The 22,243-nt window shown below is 42.4% G+C and overlaps 1 protein-coding gene across 1 annotated transcript; it reads left to right on the top strand.

The window, feature by feature from the left end:
- Positions 1-1,157: 1,157 nt before the first annotated feature.
- Positions 1,158-21,666, top strand: LOC120035692 (F-box/LRR-repeat protein 20). Its single transcript, XM_038982258.1, has 15 exons — positions 1,158-1,506; positions 7,075-7,136; positions 11,409-11,463; positions 11,580-11,654; positions 12,331-12,425; positions 12,569-12,637; positions 12,757-12,852; positions 13,230-13,356; positions 13,829-13,903; positions 14,747-14,877; positions 15,212-15,272; positions 16,369-16,413; positions 16,511-16,567; positions 16,798-17,010; positions 17,162-21,666. The coding sequence occupies exons 1-15, from the start codon at positions 1,465-1,467 to the stop codon at positions 17,267-17,269; spliced, it is 1,311 nt and encodes a 436-aa protein (XP_038838186.1). The 5' UTR covers positions 1,158-1,464; the 3' UTR covers positions 17,270-21,666.
- The last annotated feature ends 577 nt before the right edge of the window (positions 21,667-22,243 follow it).

Raw genomic sequence — 22,243 nt, forward strand, 5'->3', positions numbered from 1 at the left:
ACCTGGAACTCTGAAAAATATGAAGGCAAATCATGACGTTTGTTTTCTTCAGGTTGGAAAGTCAGAACTCTAGAAAGAGACCCGAGTTGGATGATTGTTAAAATCGATGTTTTTCCCAGTCAGAGCTAGTCTTCTTCCGATTTCCCAGTTGTTTTGAACGCACTAGTCGGAAGTCGGAGATTTCCGAGTTCCCAGTTGTTTTGAACGCGGCACATGTCCCGGATATATGACGTCTTAGCAGCTGGACGTATGTGCATGCGACGTTGGAAATTATAGCCAAAGTACATTTCCTCCGTTATAAAGACATTATGTGTAATCATTTTCTTTATATTGTGTGAGTCGACAATAGGAATCCAGAAAGAACTACAATTTGATTTAAAATGCAATGGCTCAGTATGGATTTCTACTCTTTGTTTACATGCACCTTTTCCCGCTATAATGACATCGGATGACACGGCACGTATATGTGTCTTCATTGGTTTCTTGCAAGCTGGAAGCAGTCCAAAGCGGAAGTGCTCTTTCCCCAAACAGCAACAACAAAGTTACAATGTATCCATTCGATCATCAGATTGGCAGTTTCAGAATGTTGTACATTGTTTTGTCAACGACTATTGAATGTTTGTATGTAACATACTATGTATGTTTTATAATGGACACCACAGTACATTATTTTTTAATAAATATATGCCTACATTATTATGACCATTTATGTGTATACACACAAAGTAGGTATATGCACAAGGCGATGATATTATGTATGTAATCTTTATTTATGCAAACTAATTATGCCCTTTATCCTGCATGAAAGACAACACAAAAAAACGGTACAAAACAAATCGCAGGTAGGTTATGCTCCTGTCCAAAACTAGGCCTCACATGGCTCCAATGACAACTGGACAGCACAATAGCATATACAGTAGGACTACTAATAAAGTGCTCTTGCATAGTGTCCTCATTTATATCACAGTTATTTAAGGTTAATGTGTTGATATCCCATAGCCCAAATGATGTAGGCAGGGCCTAGGCTAAAGGGAGAAATAGGCTTGGCCTAATTCTATAGAATTCTAAATAATGGCAGAATATTGCCCTGATGAAAAATGCATGCAGGCTATACTTCGTCCAGGGTTATTACTAAATGTAATTATTTGTGTCCATAATAAAGAAGGCTAATGCTAAAAGCAGTGTTCACATATAAAGGGGGAACGGTGGAGGGGAGGGCGAGCTAGTGAGCGGAGATACAAGAGTTCGGGTTGTTGGCTGGGGTAGTTGTCGAGAGGTAGGCTATTGCAATTGTGTTACAAACCGAAAAAACGATGAAATCCGCCGTCGCAGCTGCCGAAACAACGGTAGCATGGTAGATTTGGACTGGGGTTTGCAAGACGAGCGTCGATATCTACACGTTACTGTAATTTTAACACAGAATTACTTATCCCCCTGATCGAGTCGGGTAAACCACCGTCCGAGATGGGGAAGGAGGTTAATGGTGTTTCGCGGAGCCGGTTTGAGGTGAGTTTATAATATAGGAGATTGATAGATGACAATTATTTTTGATTGGTGTTATGGTGTTTGTTAAACTACGTCCATGGTTGCGCACCGATGCAGCTTCCGCAGTCAATGTTTGGATTAGGGCAAACATGTTGTTTTCAAGTATCGACAATATCTTGATTTCTTCAATAGCCTACCAGAATGTACAGTTATTAAATGGGGTTATAGTTTCACATTTTGTGTTTATAAAGCATTCATAGGTTTCCGGGCTGATTTTAAAAAATTGTGGAGCCTATCCGAGCTTTCTCTTTGTGCCGTCAAAACAAAGACAATGGCACAAATAAAGACTATTAGGCTTCACACTGATACGAAGCCCTATATTTCCCATCGTTTTATAAACATAAAATGTGATAATATTCGGGCCTACTTCATCCTACTGTGTGACTGAGTTATTTCACAGAGTTGGAGAATTGGAATGTTGTCTTTGATCAGCTAGGGTTCTGTTGTGTAGACTCATGGCCGCTGCGAGTTGATTCTGCTACAGATGGGCCATTCGCTCGGCCACGACTCGGCTAGTCCACCACCACACTCCGAATATCAACAGCAAAAACAACAATATATATATCTGTTTTTCAAATCATACAGGCTATGATTTCCCTATAGATGTTTACGTTGACAGAAGCCCCATGTTTTTTATGCAAGCGATCGTTATTCAACGTTGTGGCAAAGTTTTCGTCGCTTTATACGCAGCGATAAAGAATGCACCAAAATGTGAAATATGGCTTTGGATAAATACAGTCTCATTAACAAATGCCGTCCGTGTGTGTTCACGCCGTGACATTGGCCTGTCTGCCCTGAGCACTCTGTTGTTTAATCCTCATCTAGGCGGCGTGGGATTTGTGTTGTTTTATTTATTTTTAACAGTGCAACAGCTGACGACTCAGAAGATTCAGGCCGTACCTTCTGGCCTGACATCTGCGGCAGATACGTGAGCTGTAGTTTACTAGCCAATAACAATGGACTTTAACGGTTTGGAGAGTAGAATTGAAATTGTGTTGCATTTATAGGTAGGCCTATTCATAGTCACGCCCCTGTCTTTTAATGCATCAACATATTGCCTATTGTCAAGTGGCCTAGTGTTGTTGATTGAAACGCTACAGTTGGAGAGAAAAACTATCTTGCGTTGTGCGTATTTCGTTTCCAAAGGGATGAGGTGTGTTGTCTTCAGCAATTCTCAGTGTGAATCAGTCAGTGAGCTCAGCTCATGTACTGTAACCAAGGCAAGGCAACACACATATCCCGTAAGTCTTGAGCATTTCAAACAGTTTTTCATAGACCAGAGCCAAAAATGTTATAAGAGAATTCTAGAAAGACATTCATATCTAGAGATATTCTTGATATGACTTTATATTCAAATAGTAGAGGAAAGTGAACAATTTGTACATTTAACTTTTAACCTGTCATGCTGGGAAAGGATCCAAGTTATTTAAACACGTCCTAAATAGTATGAGTATGATTGGAGATTCAAACATGATTTAGCCTTATTTCAAACTATTTGATGATATACAGTGCATTCGGATAGTGTTTAGACCCCTTGACTTTTTCCACATTTTGTTACGTTTCAGCCTTATTCTAAAATGTATGAAAAATATATATATATCCTCATAAACCTACACACAATACCCCATAATGACAAAGTGAAAACAGGATTTTAGCAATTTTAGCAAATTTATAAAAAACAGAAATACCTTATTTACATAAGTATTCAGACCCTTTGCTATGAGACTCGAAATTGAGCTCAGGTGCATGTTGTTTCCATTGATCATCCTTGAGATGTTTCTATAACTTAATTGGAGCCCACCTGTGGTAAATTCAATTGATCGGACATGATTTTGAAAGGCAACACACCTGTCTATATAAGGTCCCGTGGTTGACAGTGCATGTCAGAGCATAAACCAAGCCATGAGTTAGAAGGAATTGTTCGTAGAGCTCCGAGACAGGATTGTGTCAAGGCGCAGATCTGGGAAAGGGTACCAAAGCATTTCTGCAGCATTGAAGGTCCCCAAGAACACAGTGGCCTCTATCATTCTTAAATGAAAGAAGTTTGGAACCACCAAGACTCTTCCTAGGGCTGGCCGCCCGGCTAAACTGAGCAATCCGGGGAGAAGGGCATTTGGTCAGGGAGGTGACCAAGAACCCGATGGTCACTCTGACAGAGCTCCTGAGTTGTTTGTCTGTGGAGATGGGAGAACCTTCCAGAAGGACAACCATCTCTGCAGCACTCCACCAATCAGGCCTTTATGGTAGAGTGGCCAGACGTAAGCCACTCCTCAGTAAAAGGCACATGACAGCCCGCTTGGAGTTTGCCAAAAGGGACCTAAAGGATTCTGAGCATGAGGAACAAGATTATCTGGTCTGATGAAACCAAGATTGAACTCTTTGGCCTGAATGCCAAGTGTCACGTCTGGGAGGAAACCTGGCACCATCCCTATGGTGAAGCAAGGTGGTGGCAGCATCATACTTTGAGGATGTTTTTCAGAGGCAGGGACTGTGAGACTAGTCAGGATTGAGGGAAAGATGAGCGACGCGAAGTACAGAGATCCTTTATGAAAACCTGCTCCAGAGCCCTCAGGACCTCAGACTGGGGCGAAGGTTCACCTTCCAACAGGACAACTACCTTAAGCACACAGCCAACACAACGCAGGAGTGGCTTCGGGACAAGTCTCTGAATGTTCTCGAGTGGCCCAGTCAGAGCCCGCACTTTAACCCGATCCAACATCTGTGGAGAGATCTAAAAATAGCTGTGCAGCGACGCTCCCCATCGAACCTGACAGGGCTTGAGAGGATATGCAGAGAAGAATGGGAGAAACTCCACAAATACAGGTGTGCCAAGTTTGTAGCGTCATACCCAAGAAGACTCAAGACTGTAATCGCTGCCAAAGGTGCTTCAACAAAGAAATGAGTAAAGGATCTGAAAACTTTTTGCTTTGTCATGGGGTATTGTGTGGAGATTGAGGAGGGGGGGACAATTTAATCCATTTTAGAATAAGGCTGTAATGTAACAAAATGTGGAGGAAGTCAAGGGGTCTAAATACTTTCTGAATACACTGTACAATAGGATATATCACATGGACCAGTATTTCTCACCATTCAAGAAAAGGTACTTTGTAATAATATGTGGCAACATACTCAAACCGTAAGGGCAGTTCCACGGTAACGGAATTGCGTTGACTCAGATTTTTCAATTAAAATGTAATCCCAACAAAAACCAGTGATTTCAAAGTTTAACAAACCATACAAGTTTATGCACAAGGACTACTTTTGAGAACAATTTACAATAACACATTTACTGGAAGAACTGTGCAGATGCAAAGTTTGGTGACAGAATTTCGGTAAAATCTCCGTGTCAACGTTTTCCAGAAACTATAAACATCTGCTCCGAATTAAGATTCAACGAGGTCTGTAGACAGAATGGAATGTGAGCTATGACATGACACATTGACTGAAAAATCTCTTTTGATTATTAAACTACAGCAAGTGAAGTGGATTTACACCCGGTAACGGAATTGCGGTAACAGAACTTCGTCATGGGGTCCCTGATCTGTACTACACAGAAATGCATAGTTATGGATATGAATGTCATTCTCTTCATAGTTCTGTAACCTAAATAGGTACACAAAGGTATAAATATGTAATATCCTCCTCTGCATATTTGGGTATTATTCTACACACCGGCTATTATTTTAATGAGCTCTGCCCCCAAACAAGACCAATCATAGATGTCTGTTTCACAAGCTTGGACATTCAAAGTATAGTACAGCACAATAGAGCTCAGTAAAGGACAGAACAGTGGAGTATAGTTTACCATTGTAGCCGATTCAATTGCAGAAAATCACTTACAATTACATTTTTGGGGGGTTTTAATCACTTAATAAATTAACAAAACGTATATCAGTAAAAGTAGTTTATTGATAGGTCTACCTTTACTTGTTACTTAAAGATATGTGGGTTTTTGGTAAAGGAATTTCAAGGCAATGTTTCTTAAACTTATACGGCAACAAAAGTTATACAAAATGAAACATATTGATATTAGTTGGCAGGGGTCTTTATTTACTTAAGCATTATTACTATGTATTTTAAAAAAAAAAAAAAATTTTTTTTACTTTTTCTGGTAGATGTTTTCTAATACCCCTTTTCCATCTGTTTGGCCTGAAATCAAAGCCGTTGCTTATTCTGAAATGTTTAGGATGGAAAATTGTTTAAAAATGTGTGTATGCCTTAATTTCTCAAATATAGTCTTAGCTTTCATTTGACACCAGATTTGATATGCTCTTATGGACTTCACATGTTGGTGCTCTTGGGTCCTTTTTACATGGAAATGACCAATAACTACTGTGGCCCAGCAAACAACAAACACCACAAAGGAAAAACTCCACAAAGGAAAAACAATGTAGCCTATATGCCCCAGACCATGCGCATCTGGTTATTTTGGAAATGGCCGTGGATTATTTGACCTGTTGAGTAGTTCTCTGAAAGGCAAGCTGTCAGAGTGAATTTTCCCCAAATCCAAAAGTGAAATGCCTGTCCTTTCCTGCTCCCTCGGAGTGTTAAAGTAAACAGGGATCGTAGGACAGGCTTAATGTACCATTGACCCAGTGCATCCACTGAATTTGTATTCACATTCAAAATATTCATATATTGGAAGTCAGACTAACAGCAGACTCAGGTTGACTTTGTCACAAAGTTGCTCAAGTCTCTACAAAGTGTATTCCTGTTTATGCTTGATATCTTTGTCATTACATGGACCACCAGCATGGTTCAGCATTACTGCATTTGACAGGTCCTATTCTGACTACAATACTCCTCCATTAAAAAAAAAGATATATATATGCCATTTAGCAGACCAAAGTTATCCAAAGCGACTAACACAGACAGGCCAACTAAGATATTTGTTCCACTAATTGGTGTTTTGACCAATCACATCAGATCTTTTCACATATCTTTTTCAAAGCTGATCTGATTGGTCGAAAGACAAATGAGTGAGAGAAAAATATCAGATTTTTTTTTAAATATCAGAATTGGGCTGCCTGTTGTAAATGCAGCCTTAGTCATACAACATTTGTTGTATGACCCCAGGAATCAAATATGAATACAATTGACTTACCCATTAAGTGCTTCATACTTGGACAAATGTAGGTTTGCTCCTAAATATGGGAAGTCTGCAAACTAGAGTAGGATACTGTTTTCCATGACATCTTTCAGTGTATCAAGGGCCTGAATATCTCATGGATCCTAATTTTCTGTTTGTGGGTGTGTTAACACCTCTTCTGTAGTCACTGTTTGATTAGGAGACAGAAAATGTCTCCCTTCCTCTCAATATCCATCGCACTCACTGTATCACCCCCTTTCTCCCGTCAAGCTTTGACATTGAACCTATCTCTACTGATGACAGCGATTGTTTGTCATTGGTTATATGCTGGAGCTTTCCTTGGGGTGGGGCAGAGAGAATAGAGGAAGTCTAGGCCAGTCCTGCCGTGAGCGATGGAGCCAAAGGAAGTTAACACGCTCTTCTTCATCTCTTCCTCACAGATGTTCTCAAACAGCGACGAGGCCGTCATCAATAAGAAGCTGCCCAAGGAGCTGTTGCTACGGTGAGCGAGGGCTTTCCAATGACTGGGCCGTATGCACACACAGAATATGGCATGCTCAACACCATCAAACATCTTAACCTGCCCAAAACACAGCCGTGTACACTCTGATCCACCTGCTCCACACAACACAGCCACTGATAATTAGCGAGGTTTCATCGTGACACTTGAGCCATGAGCCACCTTAGAAACGAAGGGTCACTATACCGGGGCTCTAGTGGTTTGGTCAACATCACCGACCAACTGCCATCTGCCACTCTCCCTCATGCGCCCCATCCCACTTGCCCCAATCCCCCCCCCCCCCCCCCCCCCCCCCATTCTAAAACTAATTAAACACGGATGGTCTGGGCTATAAAACATTCAAATCGATTAAGCAAAGAAAAAAAGTAAAAAGCCCCTGAGCAAACAGAAAATGGAGGCCATAACTCAAGCCTGGGTCTCACCAGCAGAACGGTCTGGGATAGAGGTGCTGACGGTTGGGGGTGTGCTGAAGGTGCAGGGGCCACAGACTGAGCTCTGATTTACTAGGGCTTTTGGGTTAGGGGCAGGCTTGCCGAGGCCAAATGCAACATTTTACTCACCCTACATCACACTGGGCTGCAGGGTGCAATGTGTTACATATGAATCCATCACACATGCATACCTATTCTCGAAGGGCATAGGCAGTATTCACACTCCTTGACTTCTTCCACATTTTGTGTTACAACCTGAATTTAAAAATGGATAACATTTAGATGTTTTTTGTCACTGGCCGACACACAATACCCAATAATGTCAAAGTGGAATTGTTTTCTGAAATGTTTACAAATGAATAAAAATGAAAAGCTGAAATGTCTTGACTAAGTATTCAACCCCTTTGTTATGGCAAGCCTAAATAAGTTCAGGAGTAAAAATGTCTTAACGAGTGACATGCGTTGCATGGACTCACTCCGTGTGCAATAATAGTTTTTAACATGATTTTTGAATGACTACCTAATCTCTATCCCACACATACAATTATCTGTAAGGTCCCTTAGTCGAGCAGTGAATTTCAAACACAAATTCAACCACAAATACCAGAGAAGTTTTCCAATGACTCGCAAAGAAGGCTACCTATTGGTAGATGGGTAAATAATTTTAAAAAGCAGGCATTGAATATCCCTTTGAGAATGGTAAAGTTATTAATTACACTTTGGATGTTGTATCAATTCACCTAGTCACTACAAAGATACAGGCGAGCTTCCTAACTCAGTTGCCAGAGAGGAAGGAAACTGCTCAGGAATTTCACCATGTGGCCGGTGGTGACTTTAAAACAGTTACAGAGTTTAATGGCTGTGATAGGGGAACTGCGAATGGATCAACAGCATTGTAGTTACTCCACGATACTAACCTAATTTTATAGTGAAAAGGAAGCCTGTACAGAATACAAAAATCTGAAAACATGCATCCTGTTTGCAACAAGGCACTAAAGTAATAATGCAAAAACTGTGGCAAAGCAATTCACTTTTTGTCCGGAATACAAAGTGTTATTTTTGGGGCCAATACGTTACTGAGTACCACTCTACATATTTTCAAGCATAGTGGTGGCTGCATCATGTTATGAGTATGCTTGTAATTGTTAAGGTCTGGGGAGTTTCTCAGGATAAAAAATTAATGAATGGAGTTAAGCACAGGCAAAATCCTAGATGACTTCACCTTTCTGCAGGACAATAACCTAAAACACAAGGCCAAATCTACACTGGCGTTGCTTACCAAAAAGACATGACTTAAATCTACTTGAAAATCTATGGCAAGACCTGAAGATTCACAGTTGTAAAAGGTTAGTCTATTGACTTAGGGGTAAATGTTGAATTCTGGCTGAAACACAACAATGTGGAAAAAGTCAAGGGGTATGAATACTTTCTGAAGGCACTGGTACATTACATACATACATACATACATACATACATACATACATACATACATACATACATACATACAGTACCAGTTAAAAGTTTGGACACACCTACTCATTCCAGAGTTTGTCTTTATTTTTACTATTTTCTACATTGTAGACATCAAAACTATGAAATAACACATATGGAATCATGTAGTATCCAAAAAAGTGTAAAACAAATCCAAATATATTTTCTATTTGAGATTCTTCAAAGTAACCACCCTTTGCCTTGACAACTTTGCACACTCTTGTCATTCTCTCAACCAGCTTCATGAGGTAGTCACCTGGAATGCATTTCAATTAACAGGTGTGCCTTGTTAATTTGTGGAATTTCTTTCCTTCTTAATGCGTTCGAGCCAATCAGTTGAGTTGTGACAAGGCAGGGGTGGTATACAGAAGATGGCCCTGTTTGGTAAAAGACCAAGTCCATATTATGGCAAGAACAGCTCAAATAAGCAAAGAGAAACGACAGTCCATCATTACTTTAAGACAAGGTCAGTCAAAACGGAACATTTCAAGAACTTTAAGTTTCTTTATGTGCAGTCGTAAAAACCATCAAGCGCTATGACGAAACTGTCTCTCATGAGGACCGCCACAGGAAAGGAAGACCCAGAGTTACCTCTGCTGCAGAGGATACGTTCATTAGAGTTACCAGCATCAGAAATTGCAGCCCAAATAAATGCTTCAGAGTTCAAGTAACAGACCCATCTCAACATCAACTGTTCAGAAGAGACCGCATGAATCAGGCCTTCATGGTTGAATTGCTGCAAAGAAATCACTACTAAAGGACACCAATAAGAGGAAGAGACTTGCTTGGGCAAAGAAACACAAGCAAAGGACATTAGACCGATGGAAATCTGTCCTTTGGTCTGAGTCCAAATTTGAGATTTTTGGTTCCAGCCGCTGTGTCTTTGTGAGACACAGAGTAGGTGAACGGATGATCTCTGCATGTGTGGTTCCCACCGTGAAGCATGGAGGAGGAGGAGGTGTGTGGGTGCTTTGCTGGTGACACTGCCAGTGATTTATTTAGAATTCAAGGCACAATTAACCAGCATGGCTACCACAGCATTCTGCAGCGATACGCCATCCCATCTGGTTTGCGCTTAGTGGGACTATCATTTCATTTCTTTTTCAACAGGACAATGACCCAACACACCTCCAGGCTGTGTAAGGGCTAATTTGACCAAGAAGGAGAATGATGTAGTGCTGCATCAGATGATCTGGCCTCCACAACCACCTGACCTCAACCCAATTGAGATAGTTTGTGTTGAGTTGGACCGCAGAGTGAAGGAAAAACAGCCAAGAAGTGTTCAGCATATGTGGGAACTACTTCAAGACTGTTGGAAAAGCATTCCAGGTGATGCTGGTTGAGAGAATGCCAAGAGTGTGCAAAGCTGTTAAGGCAAAGGGTGGCTACTTTGAAGAATCTAAAATACAAATTTGTTGGTTATTACATGATTCCATATGTGTTATTTCATAGTTTTGATGTCTTCACTATTCTACAATGTAGAAAATAGTAAAAAATAAAGACAAAATCTTGAATGAATAGGTGTCCAAACTTTTGACTGGTATTGTATTGTATGTCTGTACACACTGAGTATACCAAACATTAGGAACACCTTCCTAATATTTAGTTGCACCCACCTTTTTGCCCTCAGAACAGCTTCAATTCGTCAGGGCATGGACTCTACAAGGTGTTGAAAGCGTTCCACAGCGACGCTGGCCCATGTTGACTCCAGTGCTTCCCACAGTTGTCAAGTTGGCTGGATGTCCTTTGGGTGGTGGACCATTGTTGATACACACAAACTGTTGCGTTGCAGTTCTCGACACAAACCGGTGCTCCTGGCACCTACTGTCATACTCCGTTCAAAGGCACCTTTTTTGTCTTGCCCATACACCCTCTGAATGGCACACATTCTCAATTGTCTCAAGGCTTAAAAATCCTTCTTTAACCTGTCTCCTCCCCTTCATCTTCACTGATTTGAAGTGGATTTAACAAGTGACAAATGAGGGATCATATCTTTCACCTGGATTCACCTAGTCAGTCTGTCATGGAAAGAGGTGTTTTTAACGTTTTGTGTGTGTGTAATGCCCCACCACACAATCTCTCTCTGCAAAAGTAAACATTTATCTAGCCTTCAAACACGATAACCATAGTAGAGTTAACATAACTTCACACACACAAGAACACAATCATAAGTGTCATATGCTCATCAAACATAAAGTGGCATACATAGCAGAGTTCTAAGTGTAATTTATAGGGTCGAACAGGGATTCTGGGTAGAGCCTTGTATACATAGAGGGCTCTGGTTCTGATTCTGGGTACCAGGGGTTCTGAACCATCCCTGTCTGTGTTCCAGAATCTTCTCCTTTCTGGATGTGGTGACACTCTGTCGCTGTGCCCAGGTCTCACGGGTGAGTTTGTGTTTCTGAAGTGTGTATTTGGTTCAGTGTGAGTGTGTGTGTGTAATTGTGTGTTGGACAGAATAGTGAAACCAGTGAAGTTGACCATGTGCCCCTCTCTCCCTCAGTCGTGGAATGTGCTCGCTCTGGACGGCAGTAATTGGCAGAGGATTGACCTTTTCGACTTTCAGAGAGATATCGAGGTCAGGAAGTCTCACATAAACCTTTTTCCTCACCTCTTCTCTTTCCTATCCTCTCCATCTCCTCCTCACCTGCCATTGATTTATCAATTGTCTTTGTCTGTCTTGCTATCTTTTATGGAAACAAAGTGGACATTCATGGCTTTGACCTTATAAACACAAACAACATTGACTTTAAACCCACATACCGTGATTATCAAAGATTTGAATCCAGGACCTTAGCAGTTGGTTGTCTACCAAAGGAACGTTTGAATTGACTACTATTGATGTTGTGCATTCACCACAATCAATGTCATGTACTGTATGTCAATCTATTGACCTTGTCACTGTATGGATGACCACAGATGACCATTTAAAGGCATTTGAAGGGTATGACTGATGTATTCACACGTGACAAGTTTAGTACATTGCCATAGTCAACGATGAATGACCTGAACGCCAGGTCAAGTATAATCATGTCTGCCAGACGTGAGTGCAATAGTAAGACAGACACTCAACAGGCTCTGTGAAATTGGTTCAAGTTAAGCAGTCAGTGTTTACAAAGATGGTTGTGTTTTGCCTGAACAGGCAGACTCCTACCCTATGCTCCTGCTACATGCATTCTTGCATGTATGTGAAGATGATCTGGGGATGAATCTATGTTTTATGAGAGGTGTTTGTTTGTGTCCGTGTGTTGCAGGGGCGAGTGGTGGAGAACATCTCGAAACGATGTGGGGGATTCCTGAGGAAGTTGAGTCTGAGGGGCTGTCTGGGGGTGGGGGACAGCGCTCTGAGGTGAGGACTGACTGGGAATCTGGCCTAGACTGGGCACTCTTGGCACTGAGGAGGGTGAGGGGAGGAGATTTATGTGGGAGCTGGAGGGCAAGTACACACACACTCCAGTGCAAATATGTCTGTTCCTGTTTGTTTTTCAACAGAACCTTCTCCCAGAACTGCAGGAATATCGAGCTGCTTAGTTTGAATGGCTGCACCAAGATTACTGACAGGTATTTGCAGACATTTATGCCTTATGTTTTTTTTGTCTAGTATAATTATGTTTTGCTAATGTACTGAAGTGTTACATTATTATACATGTAAGCCTCTTGTCTCTTTCTCTCGCATGCAGCACATGTAACAGCCTCAGTAAGTTCTGTCCCAAGCTCAAGCACTTGGACCTCGCCTCCTGTACCTCAATCACCAACCTGTCACTCAAAGCACTCAGGTGAGGGGTCTCTCCTTCTCACACTGTCAGCATTCCTGGAAAAACCTTGTCACTCACCTTTTAGTGATTTGATTGTAGTCATCCCTCTTCATGCTCCGTGACAGTTTGTTGACTCTAGAACTAATATAAGCCATTCAAAATATCCTAGGACTTTTTTGAGATACAAGGTTTTTCCAGGACTCCGACAATACTCACACACACACACACACACACCGGGGAGTCTCCTCAGCAGGAGCAGATGGTTGCATCTGTTGTACAAGTGTAGGGTGAACAGGTAATTCAGGGGATGTGCATAAATATGGGACACATTTGTTGTTGTTTTGCCGGCTTTTTATCTAATATCTGTGTTGTGGTCTGACCCATTTCTTCCCCTGCAGTGAGGGCTGTCCTCTGTTAGAGCAGCTTAACATCTCGTGGTGTGACCAGGTGACTAAGGATGGCATCCAGGCCTTGGTACGATGCTGTCCCGGACTCAAAGGCCTTTTCCTCAAGGGCTGCACACAGGTAGGGCCAGGGCAAGGCAACAAAGGGGTCAGCTAGAGTTGGGACCATTAAAAAGCATAAGATCGCTACCTCAGTCTAAGCAAGGTGCGTGAACAGAAGAACAGACTGGATATGGGAGAGGTATTCAGACACCCTTGCAGGTGAAATGAGAAAACGGATCGCATATGATTAGTATTGTAGGCAGGAGGATGAGGCATTAAGATATAGGTAGACTGAATGGCTGACTGAGGGGAGAGGGGCTTAGCTAGTCTAGATATGAGACCAGGGCTAATGTTTGTATTGCAAGCAGTGTGATGGGGAGGGTAGATCCAAACAGCAGGTAGGACATTTAGTTGCAGAAGGGGGTTAGCTAGCTAGCTCATTGGTGGGGTTACCTTGGTACACTGCTAATGGGATTTAAAATGACACCTCTCTCGCTCTCTCTCTCCCTCTCTCTCGCTCTCGCTTCTTTCCATCTCCACCTATTAACTAGTTGGAGGATGAAGCACTGAAGCACATTGGTGCACACTGTCCAGAGCTGGTCACTCTCAACTTACAGACGTGTTCGGTAAGCAAGCACCTCTTTCAGTGTTTAGGTCTCATAACAGCAAAACCTGCTGGTCTCACAGCTCCAAAATAAAGTAAGTGTCTCGCTTGATATTTCACCACCCATCATGTTTGGGGCTGAATGCTTTGTTGTGGTGGGTTGGGGGCTTGTAACTCCTGAATAGGTTTGTCATTGAGAAATTATGAATCTCTAATAGCTGTTGTGGCTATCCATATGGAAGGTAAATGAGTCATGTCCTGCCTCTCCTCTGCTGTTTTTTTTTGGGGGGTGGACTGAGGGGAGTTTCTTGTGTACAAGGCTGCTCAGTCAGACTGCCCTGCAGTAGAGGGACTGGTGTGGACTGAGGCCTGCCCTGCCATGTAACCTACATAACGAATAGCGTGTGAAATCCACCCAGACAACACATTTGTTTCTCTGGCATCCTCTTTATCTGTCTCCAAATTCCCTTCCTGTTACGTCTACACCCCAAATGTCTCTCTCTCTCCCTCTTTCCTTCCTTGTCTCCTTCTCAATGTCTCCCATCTTTCAGCAGCTCCCTCTTCTTTTGCCAGACTCGCCTCTTTTTCATCCTCTGTCCTCTCTCTCTTTTTACACCTGTGCTTTCTCTGTGTGGCTCCCCCTCGCAACTTTCTGCAATCTTGTAAGATCAGAACTATAGAGGGAAAAGAGATGAAAATATATCACAGAAAACAAGATATGATTCTCCTTCCCTGTTCCGAGGTGGATATTCATAGCCTACGGCATTAGTTATGGTAATATTATGTTCATTTTGTTAATGGTGTTATAACTGTTTGATGCCGTGGAATTTCTGCTAGTGACCCATGCCTGCTTCCTTCTGAGCAGCAAATCACAGACGAAGGTCTCATTACTATATGCCGGGGCTGTCACCATCTGCAGTCGCTGTGTGTCTCAGGTTGTGCCAACATCACAGATGCCATCCTCCACGCCTTGGGACTGAACTGCCCGCGCCTCAGGTTGGTACTCCCTCTGCTCCTAGTCCACCTCCTCACCCCCGACCCCTGCTCCAACCCCTCCACACTGGTCTCAGGTGTGTCCCCCCCCCCACCAAGCCAGCCTCATCCAACCCACATCCACGCCCCCCCCCCCCCACCCACCCATCCCTGCTTCTAACCCCTGTTCACTCCAAATACCACCAGAAACACCATACAACCCTTCATACATTAAGACTCAAATACACCCCGCTCTCCTTTCTGGTTAGTGCCCAAATTAACCCACCTTGTATTTCCTCAGACACGTCAATACATAGAAGTTCCCCCGACCATAACAGTATGTCCTGTCTCCTTTCAGAATATTAGAGGTGGCTCGCTGCTCTCAGCTCACAGATGTGGGCTTCACTACACTAGCAAGGGTGAGTGTGGAAACTGACACAGGTCACACACACACATCTCTGACATACACTACCATTCAAAAGTTTGGGGTCACTTAGAAATGTCCTTGTTTTTGAGAAGCAACAACAAAAAATTGGTCCATTTTAAAATAACATCAAATTGATCAGAAATACAATGTAGACATTGTTAATGTTGTAAATGACTATTGTAGCTGGAAACGGCTGATTTTTTAAATTGAATATCTACATAGGTGTACAGAGGCTCATTATCAGCAGCCATCACTCCTGTGTTCCAATGGCACGTTGTGTTAGCTAATCCAAGTTTATAATTTTAAAAGGCTAATTGATCATTTAGAAAACCCTTTTGCAGTTTTGTTAGCACAGCTGAAAACTATTGTACTGATTTAAAGAAGCAATAAAACTGGCCTTTAGACTAGTTGAGTATCTGGAGCATTAGCATTTGTGGGTTCGATTACAGGTTCAAAATGGCCAGAAACAAACTTACTTCTGAAACTCGTCAGTCTATTCCTGTTCTGAGAAATGAAGGCTATTCCATGCGAGAAATTGCCAAGAAACTGAATATCTCATACAAAGCTGTATACTACTCCCTTCACAGAACAGCGCAAACTGGCTCTAACCAGAATAGAAAGAGTGGGAGGCTTTTTGAACCATTTTGAACCCACAAATGCTGATGCTCCACATACTCAACTAGTCTAAAGAAGGCCAGTTTTATTGCTTCTTTAATCAGTACAACAGTTTTCAGCTGTGCTAACATAATTGCAAAAGGGTTTTCTAATGATCAATTAGCCTTTTAAAATGATAAACTTGGATTAGCTAACACAACGTGCCATTGGAACACAGGAGGGATGGTTGCTGATAATGGGCCTCTGTACGCCTATGTAGATATTCCATAAAAACCTGCTGTTTCCAGCTACAATAGTCATTTACAACATTAACAATGTCTACACTGTATTTCTGATCAATTTGATGTTATTTTAATGGACAAAAACTGTTTGCTTTTCTTTCAAAAACAAGAAAATGTCTAAGTGACCCCGAACTTTTGAATTGTAGTGTACATGTGTTGTCTTACTGTTTGTGTTTTGTTTTTTTCTGGCAGAATTGCCATGAGCTGGAAAAGATGGACCTGGAAGAGTGTGTGCAGGTGAGCTAGCCTGCGCAACACGCACGTTCCCACACACACTAACATACCTTGTAGCACCATCCACCAGAAGGATTCGTTTGTTTATGTCTCTCCCCAGATCACGGACGGCACACTTATCCAGTTGTCCATCCACTGCCCTCGTCTGCAAGTTCTGGTGAGCACTAGCTAATGGCTTCTATCCTAGGAGCTTGTCTCAAACATGCTTTGTTAAATCTAAGGAACGTCTTTAAATTCTATGAAATACATGTCGGAAGAACTTGTTTCTTAGATAATCCACAGTCTCGTGGTGTTAATAACAAAAGAAACCCAATGTGTTCGGTGACCGTAGTATTGCTGTTCTTAACTGTTCCCATGTCGTTGTTATGGTCTCTCTCTCTCTCTCAGAGCCTGTCTCACTGTGAGCTGATTACTGACGATGGCATCAGACATCTGGGCAGCGGGCCCTGTGCCCACGACCGGCTGGAGGTGATCGAGCTGGACAACTGCCCCCTGATCACGGACGCCTCGCTGGAGCACCTGAAGACCTGCCACAGCCTGGACCGCATCGAGCTCTACGACTGCCAGCAGATCACCCGCGCAGGCATTAAGAGACTAAGGGTAGGCACTGGTGCTACATCGTACATTGCTGCTTATGCGTTGTGCACAGACACACAGACACACAGATTACAGTAGATGAATGAACATTTCTTAGATGCGTTTGTATATACCCTTACACCAACGCTTGTCTTTTTTATCTCTTTCTCTCCAGACCCATCTACCTAACATCAAAGTGCACGCGTATTTCGCCCCCGTCACCCCACCCCCCTCAGTCGGGGGGAGTCGCCAGAGATTCTGTCGCTGCTGTATCCTGCTATGATGTGAAGACTGCGTCCCCACCCCCCCTCAGCCCAACATCTGCCCCTCCACCCAACCTGGCTCGGCCTGGTCCGATCCGGCCTCAAGGTATACATGCTGGTGTGTCCCCCCCGATTGGAGCTGCAGAGAGAGGGAGAGAGCCCAAACACCACAGGGTCTGGGAAGAACCTTCCCAACGACACTACCAAACCCACTCACAACAGCCTTTGTCAAACACACAAATAAACACACACACACACATCACCACAGATGAGCGTCAGTACATTCCCTGCTGTCCCCAGGCCCATGTTCTAAAGACCTTGCAGCATTACAGGGAGGATTACATAATAGAACCACTGCTGTTTACAGATTAGGCTCCTAATACACTGTATGGACTACATGAAGCTAGGGCTCACTTGATACAAGGTTCCCTATGGACTACTATGACCTTTTACTGAAGGATCAGGAAGATAGGTTTGGATAAGAAACTCACATCCAATGTGTGTTTGTGGGTGTTGGGAGGATAACCAGAAACATGGCTAGAGCTACTATGAGGATATTGGTTTGGTAGAAATGCCCTCAGAATCTTTCAACGACTGTCAAGCTACCTCTAGACATAACTGCACTTCAATGTGAAGTTATCTTTGTTAGCCTCTGGTTCCATACTGCCCACTCCACTCCAAACTTTTTTTTTTTTTTTTGCTAAAGATCCGTTTCCATTGGCACTTTTGAAGTCAACCCAGGTTAGGCTGGACTTGGTGGCTAGCTGAAATTGTTTCCACTGCCTCCTAAATATAATAAATTATGTCATGTTGCTAGGTAGCCAATATGTGACTGCAGCTGGCTTCGCTAATGTTGCTAACTGGCAAGATGTTGAAGAATTTAAATTCACCCTCACAATACTGTAACTAACTTTAACCCATACTCCTGTCAGTGCTAGCCATACTCAGAACCATGTATTTAGTTTGCTAACTAGCTAAACGGTTAGCGTCGCTATTGGCTAGCTAGCTAATCAAGCAAACCAGACGGCAGGTTTGAGTTTTTTTAAATGTATTTAATTATATTTTTTATACGAAATGTTTGATATGATGTAGCTAGCTAGCTTTCAATACGAACGGGCCAGCTAAAATTCCTGCTACTAGCTACAGTAGCTTGTTTTAACTCTGATATGCTAGCTAATAATGGTAGCTAGCATTTTAGGGCTGACTGTTGTCATAAAAGTTTATTGTGTAATGCAAAAATTAATGGATCCAGCTGTGGTGGTAATTCGTGTCATGTCTGACTACTGCAGTACTGCTTGTCCATGTGCTAACTAGCAGCGTACACACCTAGATGAACTGCTAAACGTTGTCACCATCCAGCGGTGATTTAAATTTGTTTGTATTTATTTACTGCGTCACCAGCCTGAATTCTAATCGCGCTAGCACCAGTTGTGAAACTGGGCTGTGCTGGTTCGAATTTGAGAATTCCATTCGAACCATCTCTATTTTGGCCCAAATTTTAAGTGCCAGTGGAAAAGGTGTTTAATTTAAGAGTCCTGGTGTCTTCTACAGCCATTAAACAAATTTTAAGTGCCAGTGGAAAAGGTGTTTAATTTAACAGAGTCCTGGTGTCTTCTACAGCCATTAAACAGCCCCCCCCCCCCCCACCCCACACACACACACACACACACACACGCACGCACGCACGCACACACACACACAAACATATTGTAAATACAGTGGGTAGTAGTTATTCTTCTCTAGACTCAAAGTAGCTACAGCTTAGTGCAGGCCTGCTAGAGGCTATGCTGAGTTTATCCAGCAAAATGATGACACTTTTTAAAGAGTCTCTATGACTCATCTAATAGTTTACTGCCAAATGACTACACACACTTGCACATACACATGCGCGCGCACACACAGCTCAATACCTCCCTTCCTCCCTCTCTGTTACAATCAGAAACTTCATTGTACAAAAAAAAGAAGAGAAAAGCAAATATTTTTCTAAAAAGGACACCAATTGAGACTTACACTTGGGGACTTGAGAAGATGCCAAATGTTGCATGTAACAATTCTAGTTTTTTAAATCTAAATGTATTATATGTAAGTACTGTGGAAATCCAGCGCCGCAGCCAGCTGAACCACACCACAGACCATGGTGTGAAGGAGAGATTTACGTTAATGGGTCTCGCACTATGAACTATGTTTAGCCAAACACATACTGTACACACACAGTGTGTGAGAGAATGTTCCAGGGCTATGGAGAGTAGTTTGGACAGTGAACCATCACCGGTTCTGGATTTTTGGAGACATATTAAACCAGGCCCCTGCAAGCTAGTCTTAACAACAAAAATCTTGAATAGAGACCCAAACACATAAAATAAAAAAGATTGACGTCACTGTGAGTTTGTGATGCCAGACAGACCAAGAGGATGGAAAGAAAAAGCCAACCGAAAACAAAGTATCTGTATTTTCATTTTGTTGCTTTTAGTCTTTTTTTCCCTCCTTGGTGATGAACATTCTTGATGAATGCGAGCTGGCGAACCACATGTGTAGGAGGAGATGCCCAGTGTTGCTAGCGGGCACCAGGATCTGGTCAGTGACAGTAATGCCCCTTCAACTCCCATGAGGCCATGCAGGGGAGAGGGTGACAGTGGAGTTGACCCTGCCACCAGCGCAACGCCCTTCTCTTTCTGCCTGGGACCAGTGACGTGGGACGAGGAGGGGCCGCTGGAATTGGATAGGAACAAGGAAGTTGTTTAGAATCTTGACCTGGAGTGAGCTGAGTGCACAACACTGGCCTGCTGACAGATGTTGGAGTACAGGGGTATGTGTCCCAAAACGCCACGACTACCACCTTACCAAAAGACTTTGACCCCTGTTCATGAGTTTCAAAGCCTTTCATTTGGATCCTTCCTCCTCTCCCACACTTTAACCTTCTCTGTTTTCTCTCCTCTTCTGTTCTCTGTTCTGTTTTTCTTTTTATAGTTTAGTCTTTTTTTAGCCTTTTTCTGTTCAAGTTGGTGACTTCTACATCTCGTTCTCACCCCTCCCCTCTCTTTTCTGTTTGGTGTGTTTTGGGGTGGGGCTGTTTTTGTTTTTCATTCAGTCATGAGTTCAGTGTTTTCCCCAGTTAAGTTTGAGCCCTCTTGCAGTCCTTGGTTTTTGGTCTTATGCAGTTTGTGTTCTATTACGAGTTCTTGTTACCTAATGTCCAGAGTGTAACCTTTGTACAGGGGGAAGGGTTGGAGACAGTGCAATTTGTAAAATAAGTTGATGATGAGTCGGTGAGGATGAACCGGTGTTGCTTGTATGTATAATGGATGTTATACAACGTATTGAATGTGTTGCCATGAAGGCATGGTCTGGGAACGTGGGGGGGTTAGGGCCTAGGTTGTGTGCTGATGTAGCAGAAACAGATTCCTCTCCTGATGTGCTTTCCCTTTACTTGTTATGCCTTGCTTTGGGGATCCCCTAACACCATGATGCAGCCCACCCCACTGTAGAAACAAAACAGAGTTGGTACGCCCAATAGGAATGTTTTAATGTTCTCTAAAAATACATATTTCCTTCTAAGATTCAAACCAACTAACAGGCAAAACATTTAATGATTATTTTCTGTTTTGTGATTTGTCCGTTGGGGGTGGGAGGGGGATAATGCAAACGGCGATTAATCCAGTCTGATCTGTTTTGTTTGAATGCGGGTTTATGGGGGATTAGAGAACATCCAGGAGCCCAGATATGCGGAGATGCATAATGTACTCATACTACGCACCCTCTGGCTGGATGCAACTGTGCTCCCCCTGCTCCGTACGGTCTGGAGTTACTGGAGGGAAAGTCATGGTGAAGCCAGGATCCATAACACCTGTTTGCCCTCTTCACACATAGTTGCTGAGTCACCGGCACCACTTGTACTCGCTTAGTCATACACAGACGCACTGAGACACACACACACGGTACGCACTGACCATTTGCACTGCCATGGTCCCCTCTGAATCAGAACTCAGTTGAGAGCGAAGGTATGCAGAGTAGACATACGTGCTTACACATACACACTATTGACAGCACAGACAACAGGCAAATTCAGCCTCAAGCGGTTCTGTTAGAATTTATTCAATATACAAAAACACGAGAACATGTCCATACCGGGTTATCTCATAAACTACCCTGTAGAATGTCAAGACTAAACACATGCAAAACAATTATACCGCTTCATTCCTCTGATTTTCCAGCAGTTAACATGGAAGATGACAGATTACTGAATTCTGGATCAGTCCATTTTCATGTCCACTCAGTCCCTATGACTAGACTGTGTGGGGGAGGGGGTTGGGGAGGATGGCTGGCTGGCTGTGTGAACAAGATGGTGGATTTAAAGTGTGTTCTTGGTAGTTTGACACCTGGGGATTACTTTACTTTTTTTTTTTACTTTACACAATGACTGTAGTTCATATAAATTAATGTAAATCTATTTTTTTTTTTTTTTTTTTTTTTTTTTTTTATACAATTAACTGATTATAAATGAATATGTATGTATGAATAAATATATAACTATATTATTAAGATTTGCCTGTTATTTCTGTAATTGCAGTATGTTGAAGTGTTAATTTGTTTCGCTCTGAATTATTTCCTGACCTGACTAGGAAAAACTCTTGGCTCCAGTTATAGGCTATAAATAGGGAGCAGAGGTTTTTCCTGACCAGGTCAGGTAGTCTCCACTATATTGTAGTAGTCCTACATGTTTTCCTGTTACTGTATGTAATGCATGTTGTCTCAAACTTAGCGCAACACTAGAGGGCAGCAATAAGCTACTTTTGAAAAAAAGGCTATGGAGAAACCCAACCCTGAGTACTGTGCGGGGTTGTAGAAGCAGGCTGGAACTATGTTATGAGTAGTTAAATGCTATTTTACTGAATTTATCCACTTTGTAGCAAAACTTAATTCAAACATGTATGTAACCCAAGTCTTCATACTAATTGTGTGGGTATCTGATGTCTGTGATGAAATCCTAGATGAAT

This window comes from Salvelinus namaycush, chromosome 3 (genome assembly GCF_016432855.1).
Source record: "Salvelinus namaycush isolate Seneca chromosome 3, SaNama_1.0, whole genome shotgun sequence".
Taxonomy (NCBI): Eukaryota; Metazoa; Chordata; class Actinopteri; order Salmoniformes; family Salmonidae; genus Salvelinus; species Salvelinus namaycush.

Excerpts from the sequence above, each read along its gene's own strand:
- LOC120035692 (XM_038982258.1), top strand. The coding sequence starts at position 1,465 with ATGGGGAAGGAGGTTAATGGTGTTTCGCGGAGCCGGTTTGAG. Across the intron at positions 1,507-7,074 it reads TTTCGCGGAGCCGGTTTGAG|ATGTTCTCAAACAGCGACGA; the intron begins GTGAGTTTATAA and ends TCTTCCTCACAG. Across the intron at positions 13,357-13,828 it reads TCCTCAAGGGCTGCACACAG|TTGGAGGATGAAGCACTGAA; the intron begins GTAGGGCCAGGG and ends CCTATTAACTAG.